The following is an 18,377-nucleotide window of genomic DNA, read 5'->3' on the forward strand; positions in this document are numbered from 1 at the left end:
AGCGCGGATTCTGTTACTGTAGGTGGTTAAACACAGCCTTTCCTGTCTACATGTTGAAACACAGAGAGCCAAAAAGCAGTTATTACCTACTCTCTTTCCATCTACCTACTCTCTCTTTCCTTGTACCTACTCTCTTTCCATGTACCTACTCTCTTTCCATCTACCTACTATCTACTCTCTTTCCATCTACCTACTCTCTCTTTCCATCTACCTACTCACTTTCCATCTACCTACTATCTACTCTCTTTCCATCTACCTACTATCTACTCTCCTTCCATCTACCTACTCTCTTTCCATCTACATACTCTCTCTTTCCATCTAACTACTCTCTTTCCATCTACCTACTATCTACTCTGTTTCCATCTACCTCCTCTCTTTCCATCTACCTACTCTCTCTTTCCATCTACCTACTCTCTCTTTCCATCTGTCTACTCTCTTTCCATCTACCTACTATCTACTCTGTTTCCATCTACCTCCTCTCTTTCCATCTACCTACTCTCTTTCCATCTACCTACTATCTACTCTGTTTCCATCTACCTCCTATCTTTCCATCTACCTACTCTCTTTCCATCTACCTACTCTCTCTTTCCATCTAACTACTCTCTTTCCATCTACCTACTATCTACTCTGTTTCCATCTACCTCCTCTCTTTCCATCTACCTACTCTCTTTCCATCTACCTAAATGGAGAGTCTTTCCAATTTTACCTTTATTTAACTAGGCAAGTCAGTAAGAACAAATTCTTATTTTCAATGACAGCCTAGAAACAGTGGGTTAACTGCCTGTTCAGGGGCAGAACGACAGATTTGTACCTTGTCAGCTCGGGGATTTGATCTAGCAACCTTTTGGTTACTATTCCAACGCTCTAACCACTAAGCTACCTACAAGCTTCAAACAAAAGGTATTTTTTTTCCCACAAGAAGGTAGTGCCTTGAAAACTCACCGCCTACTTCACAGTAAAACAGTGAATAAATGAACATTTCTTACTGAATTCACAATGCCTTTGAGTGCATGGAAGCCATCTTTAACAGGAAACACTTGATCTTTGGTGTCAGCCACCTCGGCTAGCTGTTGCTCGTCAAAGTCCTTGATACCAACACAGTACACCCGAGCACCGTAGTACCTTGCATCGTTGGCCTGCATTAGAGAAAGATATTGTTTTATTGTTTATTTCACTTTATATTATATTCACTTTATATATTATCTACCTCACTTGCTTTGGCAATGTTAACACATGTTTCCCATGCCAATAAAGCCCTTGAATTGAATTGAATTGAATTGAGTTGAATTGAATTGAATTGAGTTGAATTGAATTGAATTGAATTGAAAGAAGAAAAAAAACAGAACAACTTTAACTTTATACCAACAAGTAACTCTCTGAATTGAACATTCATGCCAGAATTCTTCGACCCAGATTATACATTATCATTTATTTTTATTTTTTTCATGGAAATTCTCAATTGAGCCTGCTTTTTAGTCTAAGACTGGGCTTGGTCTGTTATTAGAAAACCATCATTTTCACCTTGTAAACGTGAATAATTTTCGTTTGGATAAAAAAAAACTCACCATTTCAACTGTTAGTTCATGTACATAGACCTCCAGCTTTCCGTCCGTCAAAGCAACGATGATGCTGGAGGACTTGGTCGCTTGGGCTTTGATTTGAAGGTTTGCCTTTTCGGTTCAAACACAAAGAATAAACAGAGAGATATGAGCTTTATTAGTAAATAACACTATAGAGTAAGAGGGTTGGTGTCAGTTCCATTAGGCCTACTGTTCAGTCAACTCAGGAAGTAAACGGAAATTACAGGAAGTAAACGGAAATTACAACTCCAATTACAATTTTGCTTCATGCTTTCCAATTAGGAAAATTGGAATTGGAATTCCATTTTTTTTAAGTTTACTTCCTGGCTGAGTTGACTATAATTGAAATGGCAGTGACCCCAACCTATAATACACCTGACATGTCTACAGAAGGAGAATACATTCAAAATGAACTGTTATAGAGGAGTCATAATGTATTCGTTAGTTCACCTGGAGTACTTCCAGCATGGTAGGCTTTTGAATTGCTCCCTATTTAAACCGTGTTTAGTGCCAACACAGCAAACGCCTAGCTGTTAGGCTAGCGCAGATAGGGTCAAACGCCTAGCTATTAGGCTAGCACAGATAGGGTCAAACGCCTAGCTATTAGGCTAGCACAGATAGGGTCAAACGCCTAGCTATTAGGCTAGCACAGATAGGGTCAAACGCCTAGCTATTAGGCTAGCACAGATAGGGTCAAACGCCTAGCACAGATAGGGTCAAACGCCTAGCTAATGGAAGAAGGAAGGCTAGCACAGGCAGGGTCATTGGCAGACTGACAAGGCTAGCACAGATAGGGTCAAATGGCAGACTGACAAGGCTAGCACAGACAGGGTCAGTGGCAGACCGACAATGCTAACACAGTATTTTACTGTAATGATTATAATGTGGGGGATATCATGCCCAGTACTGAAGGCTTCTCTAGTGAGGTGACCACTGGCTAGTGGTTTAGACTAGGTTTAGGATTCGGTTTAGGATTAGGTTTAGGGTAAGGTTTAGGGTAAGGTTTAGGATTAGGATTAGGTTTAAGGTAAGGTTTAGGGTAAGGTTTAGGATTTGGATTAGGTTTAGGATTAGGTTTGGGATTAAGTTTAGGGTAAGGTTTAGGGTAAGGATTAGGGTTAGGTTTAGAGTAAGGTTTAGGGTTAGGTTTAGAGTAAGGTTTAGGGTTAGGTTTAGGGTTAGGTTTAGGGTTAATGGATAGTTGAACATCTGTGAAAGTATGTATTGGCGACTATCCAATGTAGGTGTTACACATACTGCACCTCTTTAATCCCTTCATGCATGTAGGTCTCCCCTGCAGGCTTCACCTCTCTCAGTCTCTCCAGGCCTTCCTGGATTTCATACCTTCAAACGGAAAGACATCAACTCACCATCCAACATTTTCTGGCACGGTGTTTTTGCCAGTGGATACAAATAAAAATGTCCATAGTTATGACTGTTATAAGCATGTAATATGAACACTTATAATGTGTTATTAGAAGGCTTATAATATGTTATGTAATTCTCAATAGGAGGAATACCACACCTGTCTCCAGTGAGAGGTAACATCACTTTGGCTGAAGACGAGAACACTATAAAGGAGACCCTCATGCTGGGGCTGGAATTAAACAACACAGAAGAATATATATCAGGTTAATATTACAGTAGAATATGTATCAGGTTAATATTACAGTAGAATATATATCAGGTTAATATTACAGTAGAATATATATCAGGTTAATATTACAGTAGACTATATATCAGGTTAATATACAGTAGAATATATATCAGTTTAATATTACAGTAGAATATATATCAGGTTAATATTACAGTAGAATATATATCAGGTTAATATTACAGTAGAATAGATATCAGGTTAATATTACAGTAGAATATATATCAGGTTAATAGTACAGTAGAATAGATATCAGGTTAATATTACAGTAGAATATATATCAGGTTAATATCACAGTAGAATATATATCAGGTTAATAGTACAGTAGAATAGATATCAGGTTAATATTACAGTAGAATATATATCAGGTTAATATTACAGTAGAATATATATCAGGTTAATAGTACAGTAGAATATATATCAGGTTAATATTACAGTAGAATATATATCAGGTTAATAGTACAGTAGAATATATATCAGGTTAATATTATAGTAGAATATATATCAGGTTAATAGTACAGTAGAATATATATCAGGTTAATATTACAGTAGAATATATATCAGTTTAATATTACAGTAGAATATATATCAGGTTAATATTACACTAGAATATATATCAGTTTAATATTACAGTAGAATATATATCGGGTTAATATTACAGTAGAATATATCTCAGGTTAATAGTACAGTAGAATATATATCAGGTTAATAGTACAGTAGAATATATATCAGTTCAAAATACAGTAGAATATATATCAGGTTAATATTACAGTAGAATATATATCAGTTTAATATTACAGTAGAATATATATCAGGTTAATATTACAGTAGAATATATATCAGGTCAATATTACAGTAGAATATATATCAGGTCAATATTACAGTAGAATATATATCAGGTTAATATTACAGTAGAATATATATCAGTTTAATATTACAGTAGAATATATATCAGGTTAATATATCAGTAGAATATATATCAGGTTAATATATCAGTAGAATATATATTAGGTCAATACACAGTATTATCATTAGTATTATTGTATCCTATTCTAGACATCCTTTTTCCTTGGAGAATTCACAGTGACACTCAGCAATCTGTGAAGGTGTGATCATTATGTTGTCATCGACATCATAAAACCAGCATGCGATAGATAGTTATTGAATAGGCTGTTAAGTGTAAAGACATTATTTTAGATATGCAGTGTGACGAAATTAAATGTTACATGGTATACAAGATACAGATACACTAGTCTGTATCACCTGATTCTAGTACCAGGAAGTGGTTAACATACAGGAAACAGATTGTCATGAATCACCCCCCCCCCCCACTCCCCCCCCCCCACACACACTCATACAGGATGTTGTGCAATACATTTTTATGCCTGTCAATGTATGAGGGTGTGAATGGGAAATGGACAGTCATGCGCTTGCTTCCAGACCAAACCCACACAATCTAAATGTGGCCGTTCCACCTGTCCGTTACTTTTGCCTTGACTGATACTTATTCATTTATCAGCAAAGGTGCAAACACAGCTGTGCATGGATATAAATATTTAGCTTAAAAAAAAAAGATCTTTACAAACTCTGAAAAATAAAAAAGTCCTCAGAGATGTGAGTTCTTCAGAGCATAAGGAGAGGTGCTGCTTTCTCCCACCCACATGACACATGGCCTAGTCTCAGCTAGTCTCAGCTAATCTCAGCTAGTTTCAGCTAGTCTCAACTAGTCTCAGCTAGTCTCACCTAGTCTCAGCTAGTCTCATCTAGTCTCAACTAGTCTCAGCTAGTCTCAGCTATCCTCAGCTAGTCTCAGCTATCCTCAGATAGTCTCAGCTAGTCTCAGATATTCTCAGCTAGTCTCAGCTATCCTCAGCTAGTCTCAGCTAGTCTCGGATATTCTCAGCTAGTCTCAGCTAGTCTCAACTTGTCTCAGCTAGTCTCAGCTAGTCTCAACTAGTCTCAGCTAGTCTCAGCTAGTCTCAGCTATCCTCAGCTAGTCTCAGCTATCCTCATATAGTCTCAGCTAGTCTCAGATATTCTCAGCTAGTCTCAGCTATCCTCAGCTAGTCTCAGCTAGTCTCGGATATTCTCAGCTAGTCTCAGCTAGTCTCAACTTGTCTCAGCTATCTTCAGCTAGTCTCAGCTAGTCTCAGCTAGTCTCAGCTAGTCTCAACTAGTCTCAGCTATCCTCAGGTAGCCTCAGCTAGTTTCAGCTAGTCTCAGATAGTCTCAGCTATCCTCAGATAGTCTCAGCTAGTCTCAGATAGTCTCAGCTATCCTCAGATAGTCTCAGCTAGTCTCAGCTAGTCTCAACTAGTCTCAGCTAGTCTCAGCTAGTCTCAACTAGTCTCAGCTAGTCCTTTCCCACAGTCAGACCCACATAGCATCTTTTAGCCACACGGACAAGTCTGGCAAGAAAACACAGCAGACGTATGGATCACGTCCTTTCTGAGAAGGCTTTTCAGAGGCTGACTGAGTCATTTGTTTGTGGAGATTGAGACTTGGATTTAGTTATTAATGAGAAATTGTGTGAGTCAAAATATGAGTATTATTTGCAACTTTAGACAGGTGATGGACTGGCTAGAATCACATCTATTGCCCATACATACCTAACATATCATATATCTAAATATGTGTAGCCTAACATCTCAGGCTAGACTGAAATTAAAATTGCAATTAAAATCCTTTTTTTTTTTTCTCCTCCCAGTTTTCTCTTTCAAACAACACACTGAATAAATCAAGAGCTTGCTTGAGGTGCCAGGGAGAAATCCAAAATCTGGAGAAAAACCAGAAGAGAGAAATCTGTCCAGCTTTCACGCTCCACATGGCAGAACAGAAGTGTTCCTGGTAAAGGAGCATTGTGTAGGAGATTGTCCTCGCCTCTCTGTGTCCTGTTGGCCTTACTGTACACATCCATTTCGCGCAGACCACCTGGGTTCAAATCCTATTCGAAATAAATTTCTAAAACTTTATCTGCACTTGATTGAGCTTGCCTGCCTGACATAACGGACCAATAGAATAGTCCCCAATACTTTAAACCTCGTCCATCTGGCCCTCTTGGAAGGCTAGAACAAACGCTTCAATTACTTGAAAGATATCAAATAGTACTTGAACCCCGGGTCTTCCGGCCCCCTCTGCGGTAGGAAGGGGAGATAGATATCTATGTGTGGATCTGAACCACCCCGGTTACAAATGGCCATTCTCACAGCCCAGAAGCCTGATCCTCGCTGCCTCCCACTCCCACCGGGCCTGCTTGCTATGTTCTTCAACAAACCATTTCTTCATTTCAGTTTGGCTGGGTCGATACCGTCTGGACAAGCACATAGTGTTGAGTCAACCAACGTTGCTATAAAAAAAAAAAACTCTGCCTGCAATTTTATTTTATTAACTTTTTTCCTGATCATTTTTATCCTCTATTTTAACTCAGGTTGGACATGAGCACTTTTAAACTATGCTAGTTGGTACATTTTGTAGGGATGGGCTATATTGGTTAATGGACTGGGAAAATATTGAATAAGTGGTTTGGCTAGACAGAAGTTGATCAGAAGAACGTTTGAAACTCAGATGTGACATAAAGCTGGCATTGATAAAAGTGGCATTTGTTGATTTGTTGAAATCTCCAAGATTCCATTTTAACAAACATATCCAGTCCACCCTTGTTCCTTTACTTACTCAACACTTTTCTCCATTACACTCAGTCCTTGTCCATTTGCCAGACCACAAGTCATTTGTAAAGAATACAAAATGCTTACCTCACAAATCGATCTGTCAGATTCTTCACAAAGGCATAAATCTCACCCCAGTCGTTAGAAACACTCCCCGACCTGCAACAGAGAAAAAAAAACAGTTGACTTGTAGAATTCTGTTCCGTTGAACGTGCCACAACAATGAAAGCATTTTAATATCATGAAGAATGCCTTGAACCTCTTTTTTTTTTTTTTAACAGCACACCTTCTTATTTCTACAGTTAGACATGCTGACTAGGCTTGCTGTTATAGATAGTGGTAGTAGTGACTGTACTGATAACACACTGTATCACAACATGTGGTAAAACTCTGCAGTGTGTTGCTGATTGAGCATAGCACGAGTCAGCAGAATGTGTTCAGACCGATGCTTTCAGATAGATGAAAGAGAACCACATTGTCTTTGAAACTAAATTCAACTTGAGTCAAAACAATTCCTTAGGATAATGTTTGATCTTGGATCACCCCCATGCAAGAGCTGGATGTGTGAACTTGATAACCCCCTAAAAGAGCAGGATGTGTGGACTTGATAACCCCCTAAAAGAGCAGGATGTATGAACTTGATAACCCCCTACGATTGCTGGATGTGTGAACTTGATAACCCCCTAAAAGAGCAGGATGTATGAACTTGATAACCCCCTACGATTGCTGGATGTGTGAACTTGATAACCCCCTAAAAGAGCAGGATGTATGAACTTGATAACCCCCTACGATAGCTGGATGTGTGGACTTGATAACCCCCTAAAAGAGCAGGATGTATGGACTTGATAACCCCCTAAAAGAGCAGGATGTATGGACTTGATAACCCCCTACGATAGCTGGATGTGTGAACTTGATAACCCCCTAAAAGAGCAGGATGTATGAACTTGATAACCCCCTACGATAGCTGGATGTGTGAACTTGATAACCCCCTAAAAGAGCAGGATGTATGAACTTGATAACCCCCTACGATAGCCGGATGTATGAACTTGATAACCCCCTACAAGAGCTGGATGTGTGAACTTGATAACCCCCTACGAGAGCAGGATGTATGGACTTGATAACCCCCTACAAGAGCTGGATGTGTGAACTTGATAACCGCCTACAAGAGCTGGATGTATGGACTTGTTAACCCCATACAAGAGCAGGATGTGCGAACTTGATAACCCCCTGCAAGAGCTGGATGTGTGAACTTGATAACCCTCTACGATAGCAAGATGTGTGAACTTGATAACCCTCTACGATAGCAGGATGTATGAACTTGATAACCCCCTACAAGAGCAGGATGTGTGAACTTGATAACCCTCTACGATAGCAGGATGTATGAACTTGATAAGAGCTGGCTGTGTGAACTTGATAACCCTCTACGATAGCAGGATGTATGAACTTGATAACCCCCTAGAAGAGCAGGATGTGTGAACTTGATAACCCCTTACAAGAGCTGGATGTGTGAACTTGATAAGAGCTGAGCTGGATGTGTCTATAGATGGATAAAGTATTCATTATGGTGGTCATGATGAGTCATGATGAGAAGAGCAGAGACATTGGTATCATTATTAACGTTATAAAATCGTTGTTGTGCCAAATCCAAATCCACTGACATTGTGAGTGTCTACAGTTGAGATTCCCTGGTCTACTTCCCTGGTCTACCTCCCTGGTCTAAACCCCTGGTCTCAACCCCTGGTCTACTTCCCTGGTCTACCTCCCTGGTCTCAACACCTGGTCTACTTCCCTGGTCTACTTCCCTGGTCTACCTCCCTGGTCTCAACACCTGGTCAACCTCCCTGGTCTACCTCCCTGGTCTACTTCCCTGGTCTACCTCCCTGGTCTACCTCCCTGGTCTACTTCCCTGGTCTACCTCCCTGGTCTACCTCCCTGGTCTACCTCCCTGGTCTCAACACCTGGTCTACCTCCCTGGTCTACTTCCCTGGTCTACCTCCCTGGTCTCAACACCTGGTCTACCTCCCTGGTCTACCTCCCTGGTCTACCTCCCTGGTCTACCTCCCTGGTCTACTTCCCTGGTCTACTTCCCTGATCTACTTCCCTGGTCTACCTCCCTGGTCTCAACACCTGGTCTACCTCCCTGGTCTACCTCCCTGGTCTACTTCCCTGGTCTACTTCCCTGTTCTACTTCCCTGGTCTACTTCCCTGGTCTACCTCCCTGGTCTCAACCCCTGGTCTACTTCCCTGGTTTACTTCCCTGGTCTACCTCCCTGGTCTAAACGCCTAGTCTGATTCCTTAGTCTACTTCCCTGGTCTAAACCCCTGGTCTACTTCCCTGATCTACTTCCCTGGTCTACCTCCCTGGTCTCAACCCCTGGTCTACTTCCCTGGTTTACTTCCCTGTTCTACCTCCCTGGTCTCAACCCCTGGTCTACTTCCCTGGTCTACTTCCCTGGTCTACCCTGGTCTACTTCCCTGTTCTACTTCTCTAGTCTACACCCCTCGTCTAAACCCCTGGTCTACTTCCCTGGTCTCAACCCCTGATCTACTTCCCTGGTCCACTTCCCTGGTCTCAACCCCTGGTCTACTTCCCTGGTCTACCTCCCTGGTCTACTTCCCTGGTCTCAACCCCCGGTCTACTTCCCTGGTCTCAACCCCTGGTCTACTTCCCTGGTCTACCTCCCTGGTCTACTTCCCTGGTCTCAACCCCTGGTCTACTTCCCTGGTCTCAACCCCTGGTCTACTTCCCTGGTCTACTTCCCTGGTCTACTTCCCTGGTCTACCTCCCTGGTCTCCTTCCCTGGTCTACCTCCCTGGTCTACTTCCCTGGTCTACTTCCCTGGTCTACCTCCCTGGTCTACCTCCCTGGTCTACCTCCCTGGTCTACTTCCCTGGTCTACTTCCCTGGTCTAAACCCCTGGTCTACTTCCCTAGTCTACTTCCCTGGTCTACTTCCCTGGTTTACTTCCCTGGTCTACTTCCCCGGTCTACTTCCTCGGTCTACTTCTCCGGTCTACTTCCCTGGTCTACTTCCCTGGTCTAAATCCCTGGTCTACTTCCCTGGTCTACTTCCCTAGTCTACTTCCCTGGTCTAAACCCCTGGTCTACTTCCCCGGTTTACTTCCCCGGTCTAAATCCCCGGTCTACTTCCCTGGTCTACTTCCCCGGTCTACTTCCCCGGTCTACTTCTCCGGTCTATTTCCCTGGTCTACTTCCCTGGTCTACTTCCCTGGTCTACTTCCCCGGTCTACTTCCCTGGTCTACTTCCCTGGTCTACTTCCCTGGTCTACTCCCCTGGTCTACTTCCCTGGTCTACCTCCCTGGTCTACTACCTTGGTTCACTTCATTGGTTTACTTCCTGGTCTACCTACTTTGGTTTACTTCCTGGTAATGCCCTTGCTACTATGCCAATACCATCTAGTTTTTAGGAAATAAACATTTTTTTTGGTTAATAACTGATATGATGACTGATAGTTTTTATTATCATTGTTATCATCCAGATACATCATGTGCCAGTCCAGAGCGGGTGACGTTGGGAGTGTGCTTGCCACACACGCCTCAGGCCTTGGCACACCGTACCCTCTATCAGTCAAAGTGAGCAATGTGAACACAGTCAGTGTGTTCAATTTGCCCTTGATGATAACGACGTCGTAGTAATTAAACTAATAATTACAATCCAATGTATGTGCAGAGAACATTAAAACATGAGAGATTCACCATTAGGGCCGCCATCTTTCACACAGTTTCTCTCCTCCTCCCCCCTCCCCCCACATCTCCAAGACAAGGTCAATGTTTCCATCTGGCGAAGAGTGTGTATCTGTGGGGGGAGGTGGGGGGGGGGGGGCTAAGGCTGAGGCAAAGTTCCACAGCACTTTGATAATACTGCAACTACTAACTACTCAGGATGATTAACGTTGTGAATACGTTACATTTGTACGGTCCTTGATACGTTGTGAATACGTTACATTTGTAAGGTCCTTGATACGTTGTGAATACGTTACATTTGTAAGGTCCTTGATACGTTGTGAATACGTTACATTTGTAAGGTCCTTGATACGTTGTGAATACGTTACATTTGTAAGGTCCTTGATACGTTGTGAATACGTTACATTTGTAAGGTCCTTGATACGTTGTGAATACGTTACATTTGTAAGGTCCTTGATACGTTGTGAATACGTTACATTTGTAAGGTCCTTGATACGTTGTGAATACATTACATTTGTAAGGTCCTTGTTACAGCACCTACACTACAGTACTGACCTTCTCAAGAGCTTCGGACCTCTTGGATGGTGTTAATAAACAAAGATACTGGTGTCCTTCATAACTCAGATGCCCGGAGAGGAATTACATTTCACCATGAGGCCAATGGTGACTTTAAAACAGTTACAGAGTTTAATGGCTGTGATGGGAGAAAACTGAGGATGGATCAACAACACTGTAGTTACTCCACAATACTAACCTAAATGACAGAGTGAAAAGAAGGAAGCCTGTACAGAATAAAAATATCCCAAAACATGCATCCTGTTTGCAACAAGGTACTTAATAAGCAGAACTGCAGAAAATGTAGCAAAGAAATCAACTTAATGTCCTGAATACAAAATGTTCTGTTTGGAGCAAATACAAACACATCACTGAGTACCACCCATTCATATTTTCAAGCATGGTGGCGGCCAATGTTCCATCTTAGAAGTGTGCGGAGTGGGCAGTATCCCCGAGACTGTGCAGAAAACGTCAACCCACGGAGAGAAGCACGAGATTGAAATTCAGTTTTTCCCTGTTAACACTATCAACGTTTCCCTTTACTGTGGCAATTGTGATCGAATATTAGCCACTTTCAACGCAACATACCGAAACAAAATAAATGTTGTTGTTGGCAGAACGCATCGGAGTAGGATTCTATTGCATTGACACGACTCAGCCCATACTCTCCACAGACCTGTGCTGCATAACCAATCAGAGCTACAGTAGGCCTATATGCAAATAGACCATTGCCATATATGGTTCTGTGCCCTTCACTTTGAACTGGACTGTGTTTACAGCATGAGCGGGCGTGAGTAGATGTGCTTGTTTTGAGATCAAAGCAAGAGCTGTGCACATTTTGTTCACATTCTTTGCTAGTTACTGAGTTATTAGCCCAGTTATAGATCATTTGTAGTCAGCAATGGGGGAGTGATTGTTTCCTACAAGAGCACAAAATGTCAAAATTTCTAGACATCTTTGAAAAGCAAGTCAGGTAAAGAGCTTGTTTTTTTTTGTCTTAAAGGGGCAGTGTTGTATTTTGAAACAGGTTTGAATAACTTAAGTAGCCATTAGGCAGAGAGAGGGTAGCATAATTCTTCTGATTCTCTGTAGTAATGGTACGGGAAATAATAATGATTTTTATTCCGTAAAGGTTTTCTTGCATCAAACAACACAACAACATGTTCAGTCACCTCCTTGTCTGAAGGACAGGTGGATAAACAGGTTAATGTCAAGTCAAGATTTTATCAAAAGTGTCATGGAATGTATTTTAAAAAATTATTTTAACCTTTATTTAACTAGGCAAGTCAGTTAATAACAAATTTGTTTTTACAATGACGGCCTACCAGAAGACAAAAGGCCTCCTGCGGGGGGACGGGGGCTGGGATTAAAAATAAATATATATAATAGTAAAATCGGGCAGAACACACATCACAACAAGTGAGACACCACAACACTACATAAAGAGAGACCTAAAGACAACAACATAGCAAGGCAGCAACACATGACAACACAGCATGGAAGCAACACAACATGACAACAACATGGTAGCACCACAACATGACAACAACATGGTAGCAACACAACATGACAACAACTTGGTAGCAACACAACATGACAACAACTTGGTAGCAACACAACATGACAACAACTTGGTAGCAACACAACATGACAACAACTTGGTAGCAACACAACATGACAACAACTTGGTAGCAACACAACATGGCAGCAGCACAACATGACAACAACATGGTAGCAACACAACATGACAACAACATGGTAGCAACACAACATGACAACAACATGGTAGCAACACAACATGACAACAACATGGTAGCAACACAACATGACAACAACTTGGTAGCAACACAACATAACAACAACATGGTAGCAACACAACATGACAACAACATGGTGGCAACACAACATAACAACAACATGGTAGCAACACAACATGACAACAACTTGGTAGCAACACAACATGGCAGCAGCACAACATGACAACAACATGGTAGCAACACAACATGACAACAACATGGTAGCAACACAACATGACAACAACATGGTAGCAACACAACATGACAACAACATGGTAGCAACACAACATGTCAACAACTTGGTAGCAACACAACATAACAACAACATGGTAGCAACACAACATGACAACAACATGGTGGCAACACAACATAACAACAACATGGTAGCAACACAACATGACAACAACATGGAGGCAACACAACATGACAACAACATGGTAGCAACACAACATGACAACAACATGGTGGCAACACAACATAACAACAACATGGTAGCAACACAACATGACAACAACATGGTAGCAACACAACATGACAACAACATGGTAGCAACACAAAATAACAACAACATGGTGGCAACACAACATAACAACAACATGGTAGCAACACAACATGACAACAACATGGTAGCAACACAACATGACAACAACATGGTAGCAACACAACATAACAATAACATGGTAGCAACACAACATGACAACAACATGGTAGCAACACAACATGACAACAACATGGTAGCAACACAACATGACAACAACATGGTAGCAACACAACATAACAACAACATGGTAGCAACACAACATGGTAGCAGCACAAAACATGGTACAAACATTATTGGGCACAGACAACAACACAAAGGGCAAGAAGGTAGAGACAACAATACATCACGCAAAGCAGCCACAACTGTCAGTATGAGTGTCCATGATTGAGTCTTTGAATGAAGAGATTGAGATAAAACTGTCCAGTTTGAGTGTTTGTTGCAGCTCGTTCCAGTCGCTAGCTGCAGCGAACTGAACAGACTGAGCGACCCAGAGATGTGTGTGCTTTGGGGACCTTTAACAGAATGTGACTGGCCGAACGGGTGTTGTATGTGGAGGATGAGACAAAACGGATGTTGAATGTGGAGGATGATGGCTGCAGTAGATATCTCAGATAGGGGGGACTGAAGCCTAATATGGGCCTACTATTGAACACCACACATTGGCTGCTACTGTAGTCTGAATGATAGAACAGCTATTTCCCCATGTTAAAATGTTATGGGATGCATTTTCTCCATAGTTTCTGATGGTAGGCCACTCAGGTAGGCCTACATTATGATCAAGTAGCCACAGTAGCATACTTGGCCACTGTCATAACCATAACTTAAAGCGGGTACAGCCTCAGTGTTCACAGTAAACCCGAGCTGGAAGTTGCACAGAATTTTCACAACGTTCAAGTTTGCACTCAGCAGACCTGCAATTTGCTCGATGGCGAAAAAACATTTGAGGGAACATTGGTGGTGGCTGCATCATGTTATGGGTATGCTTGTCATCGACAAGGACTATGGAGTTTTTTAGGATAAAAATAAACTAGAATAGAGCTAAGCACAGGAAAAATCCTAAAGGACAACCTGGTTCAGTCTGCTTTCCAACAGACACTGGGACACAAATCCACCGTTCAGCATGACAACCTAAAATGCAAGGTCAAATCTACACTGGAGTTGCTTACCAAGATGACATTCAATGTTCCTGAGTGGCCTGGTAACAGTTTTGACTTTAATCTACTTGAAAACCTATAGTAAGACCTGAAAATGGTTGTCTAGCAACGATCAACAACCAACTTGACAGATATTGAAGATTTTTTAAAGTAATAATGTGTAAATATTGTACAATCAATGTGTACAAAGTTCTCAGAGACTTACCCAGAAAGACTCACAGCTGTAATCACTCTCAGAGACTTACCCAGAAAGACTCACAGCTGTAATCACTCTCAGAGACTTACCCAGAAAGACTCACAGCTGTAATCACTCTCAGAGACTTACCCAGAAAGACTCACAGCTGTAATCACTCTCAGAGACTTACCCAGAAAGACTCACAGCTGTAATCACTCTCAGAGACTTACCCAGAAAGACTCACAGCTGTAATCACTCTCAGAGACTTACCCAGAAAGACTCACAGCTGTAATCACTCTCAGAGACTTACCCAGAAAGACTCACAGCTGTAATCACTCTCAGAGACTTACCCAGAAAGACTCACAGCTGTAATCACTCTCAGAGACTTACCCAGAAAGACTCACAGCTGTAATCACTCTCAGAGACTTACCCAGAAAGACTCACAGCTGTAATCACTCTCAGAGACTTACCCAGAAACTCACAGCTGTAATCACTCTTAGAGACTTACCCAGAAAGACTCACAGCTGTAATCACTCTCAGAGACTTACCCAGAAAGACTCACAGCTGTAATCACTCTCAGAGACTTACCCAGAAACTCACAGCTGTAATCACTCTTAGAGACTTACCCAGAAAGACTCACAGCTGTAATCACTCTCAGAGACTTACCCAGAAAGACTCACAGCTGTAATCACTCTCAAAGACTTACCCAGAAAGACTCACAGCCGTAATCACTCTCAGAGACTTACCCAGAAAGACTCACAGCTGTAATCACTCTCAGAGACTTACCCAGAAAGACTCACAGCTGTAATCTCTCTTAGAGACTTACCCAGAAAGACTCACAGCTGTAAATGTGTAAATGTGCCATTTCTGTATATCATTTTCCATAAATTTACAAAAATGTCTAAAACACATTGTTTTCACTTTGTCATTATGGAATAATGTGTGTAGATGAGTGAGGAAAAAAATATTCAATCCATTTTGAATTCAGGCTGTAACACAACAAAATGTGGAGTAAGTCAAGGGGTAGGAATACTTTCTGAAAGAGCTGCATTCGGGCCCACGCAGCTCTCAAAAATCCCTTTTAGTTTATCAATTGTTTCAACGGTAGGCTACAATCTCTACATCATCCTGTCATTTTATAATTGAGAACAGGGTGGAGTAGTTGACAGAGGGTTTGAAACTGGAGGGAGGTGCAGAGATGCAACAGGCTTGCAGAAATACGGCATTGAGCCAAGTTGAGAGAGAGAAGAATAATGAAGTCCAAAATGTGTTTTTAAGTAAAAACATGTGTTGTATCAAGTCCGTTTGCTTCCTGAGACAGTATGGTATGCATCACCGAACTTCAACTTTTGTATAAACTTTTTCTCAACTGGAAAGAGCTCTCCTTATGTTACAAGTGGTATTTGCGGCAGACAAAGGATTGGGGTTAAAGTGAGGGTGAGGTTTAAGAGCACAAAAGCTTTGTCTCAGTTGCTTCATGTTATCGTTACAATGTATCATGGTTAGCAGATCTAAACAGAACTTTCAGTAGGCCTATGGCAGGGGTCCCCAATTACATTCAGACCTGGTGAGATTGTTTTTTTGTACACTGCAAATTTAAAGAATCCCACACAGATGTTGAATTTTGAGAAAAACAGAATCATGTCAAACCTTGAGTACATTGGGATACAATCATACGCCTCTGTATATGAGTAGACTCGTTTCCTGATGGTTTTACAGTGTTCTGTGTTCAAGAACAAAAATGACAACAACTACAAAAAATATAATTTTGTATTTTATTTTTCTCAGATAACTTTAGGGGGCCAAATATGTATTGGTCTGGTCTGCATGTTAACTAATATTTACACCGGCATTCTAAACCGGGAACTAACCAATTTAACCTTTCATCTGCTGAACCGGACCAAGCATGAGAGATTTGAACCATAAGACAAATCAATGTGACTGTGTACATTTCTAGGCTAAATGTGACATTGCTTCAATGCTGTTACATTGTAGCTACATTTGACACTGTTGTTGTTACATTGTTACAATGTAGCTACATTTGACACTGTTGTTGTTACATTGTTACATTGTAGCTACATTTGACACGTTGTTGTTACATTGTTACATTGTAGCTACATTTGACACTGTTGTTGTTACATTGTAGCTACATTTGACACTGTTGTTGTTACATTGTAGCTACATTTGACACTGTTGTTGTTACATTGTAGCTACATTTGACACTGTTGTTGTTACATTGTAGCTACATTTGACACTGTTGTTGTTACATTGTAGCTACATTTGACACTGTTGTTGTTACATTGTAGCTACATTTGACACTGTTGTTGTTACATTGTAGCTACATTTGACACTGTTGTTGTTACATTGTAGCTACATTTGACACTGTTGTTGTTACATTGTAGCTACATTTGACACTGTTGTTGTTACATTGTAGCTACATTTGACACTGTTGTTGTTACATTGTAGCTACATTTGACACCGTTGTTGTTACATTGTAGCTACATTTGACACCGTTGTTGTTACATTGTAGCTACATTTGACACTGTTGTTGTTAAATTGTTACTTTGTAGCTACATTATTGTTTCAATCGCTGAACGTAACAGGTACTTCAGTGAAAACAATGTTGCAAATAAATTCTACTTACCTATCTAGAACAAAGTACAAGTCGTAAGCTCCGTGACAAGACGCTTCTTCTGCGTGACAAGACCATGCAAACAAACTCAGCAGAACTATTCCAGCTGTTGCTGCTGTTGAAGTCCAGCGGCTTTTAGCGCGACCAGGTGTTTTCTCCTTCATTGTCAAATTCAACAGTGTCCTTTGTAGCCCGCAAGGCAAATTTATCAAACGAAATCACACTTCTTCTTATTCTAGCACATAAACAGAAGAGGGTATGCTGAAAACGCGCCGCACTGCCGGAAACATGTCAAAACTTCTACAGCACAATCAAGTAGCCTCTCTGCGTTTATATCACCGACTAGTGTTTTGTTCATGTCCTCTGACGATGTACTACTCTAAACCGAAGTCTGTTTCCTGTTGAGTCAATACATTATCCCATTTCATAAAACCTCCCTGTAGGACACACAAAGGCACACTCCCACTAAAACGATCCTTATTGCAAGCGCGCATGCGCCCGGTCAAACCAGATGTGGCTAAGTTTAGTGGGTCTATATTCACAAGCATTTGTTAGTGGTGATTATACTGGACAATTATATGTGGCCAGGGCCGGTTCCAGGCGTTTGCGACGTAAGCAGTCACTTAGGTCCCCAGCCCGTGAGGGAAAAGTCTGGGTCTCAACAAGTATCAGCAAATTTGTTCTCTTGTTATGTCAGTCACTGACAGTCACTCAATTAGCCCATGTCAGCTACAATTTATAGGGTTTGTAAATTAGTCTAGCCAATTATTCTAGCTAGAGTTGTAGTAATCATGGCCGAGTACAGATCAGGCATGCAGGGCACGTTCCCAACCTCCAGGGGGCCCTTAATGATTTTGTTAGTCACTCCGATATCATGAACACGGCATACTGTAAGTCATGGCACAATGTTCAGAATTGAC

General features: G+C 41.2%; 1 protein-coding gene across 1 annotated transcript in view; it reads right to left on the reverse strand.

The window, feature by feature from the left end:
- LOC110525181 (anthrax toxin receptor 2) overlaps window positions 1–18,049 on the reverse strand; it is a 69,988-nt gene extending 51,939 nt beyond the window's left edge. The window contains exons 1-6 of the mRNA XM_090236874.1: window positions 17,470–18,049; window positions 6,987–7,058; window positions 3,106–3,177; window positions 2,843–2,924; window positions 1,566–1,670; window positions 987–1,136 (exon numbers count right to left, since the gene is read on the reverse strand). Coding sequence (XP_090093000.1) covers window positions 987–1,136; window positions 1,566–1,670; window positions 2,843–2,924; window positions 3,106–3,177; window positions 6,987–7,058; window positions 17,470–17,621 — 633 coding nt within the window. The 5' untranslated portion in view covers window positions 17,622–18,049. The remainder of the gene's footprint in view (window positions 1–986; window positions 1,137–1,565; window positions 1,671–2,842; window positions 2,925–3,105; window positions 3,178–6,986; window positions 7,059–17,469) is intronic.
- Window positions 18,050–18,377: the final 328 nt, after the last annotated feature.

Source organism: Oncorhynchus mykiss, chromosome 6 (assembly GCF_057628025.1).
Source record: "Oncorhynchus mykiss isolate SJ-2025 chromosome 6, ASM5762802v1, whole genome shotgun sequence".
NCBI lineage: Eukaryota > Metazoa > Chordata > Actinopteri > Salmoniformes > Salmonidae > Oncorhynchus > Oncorhynchus mykiss.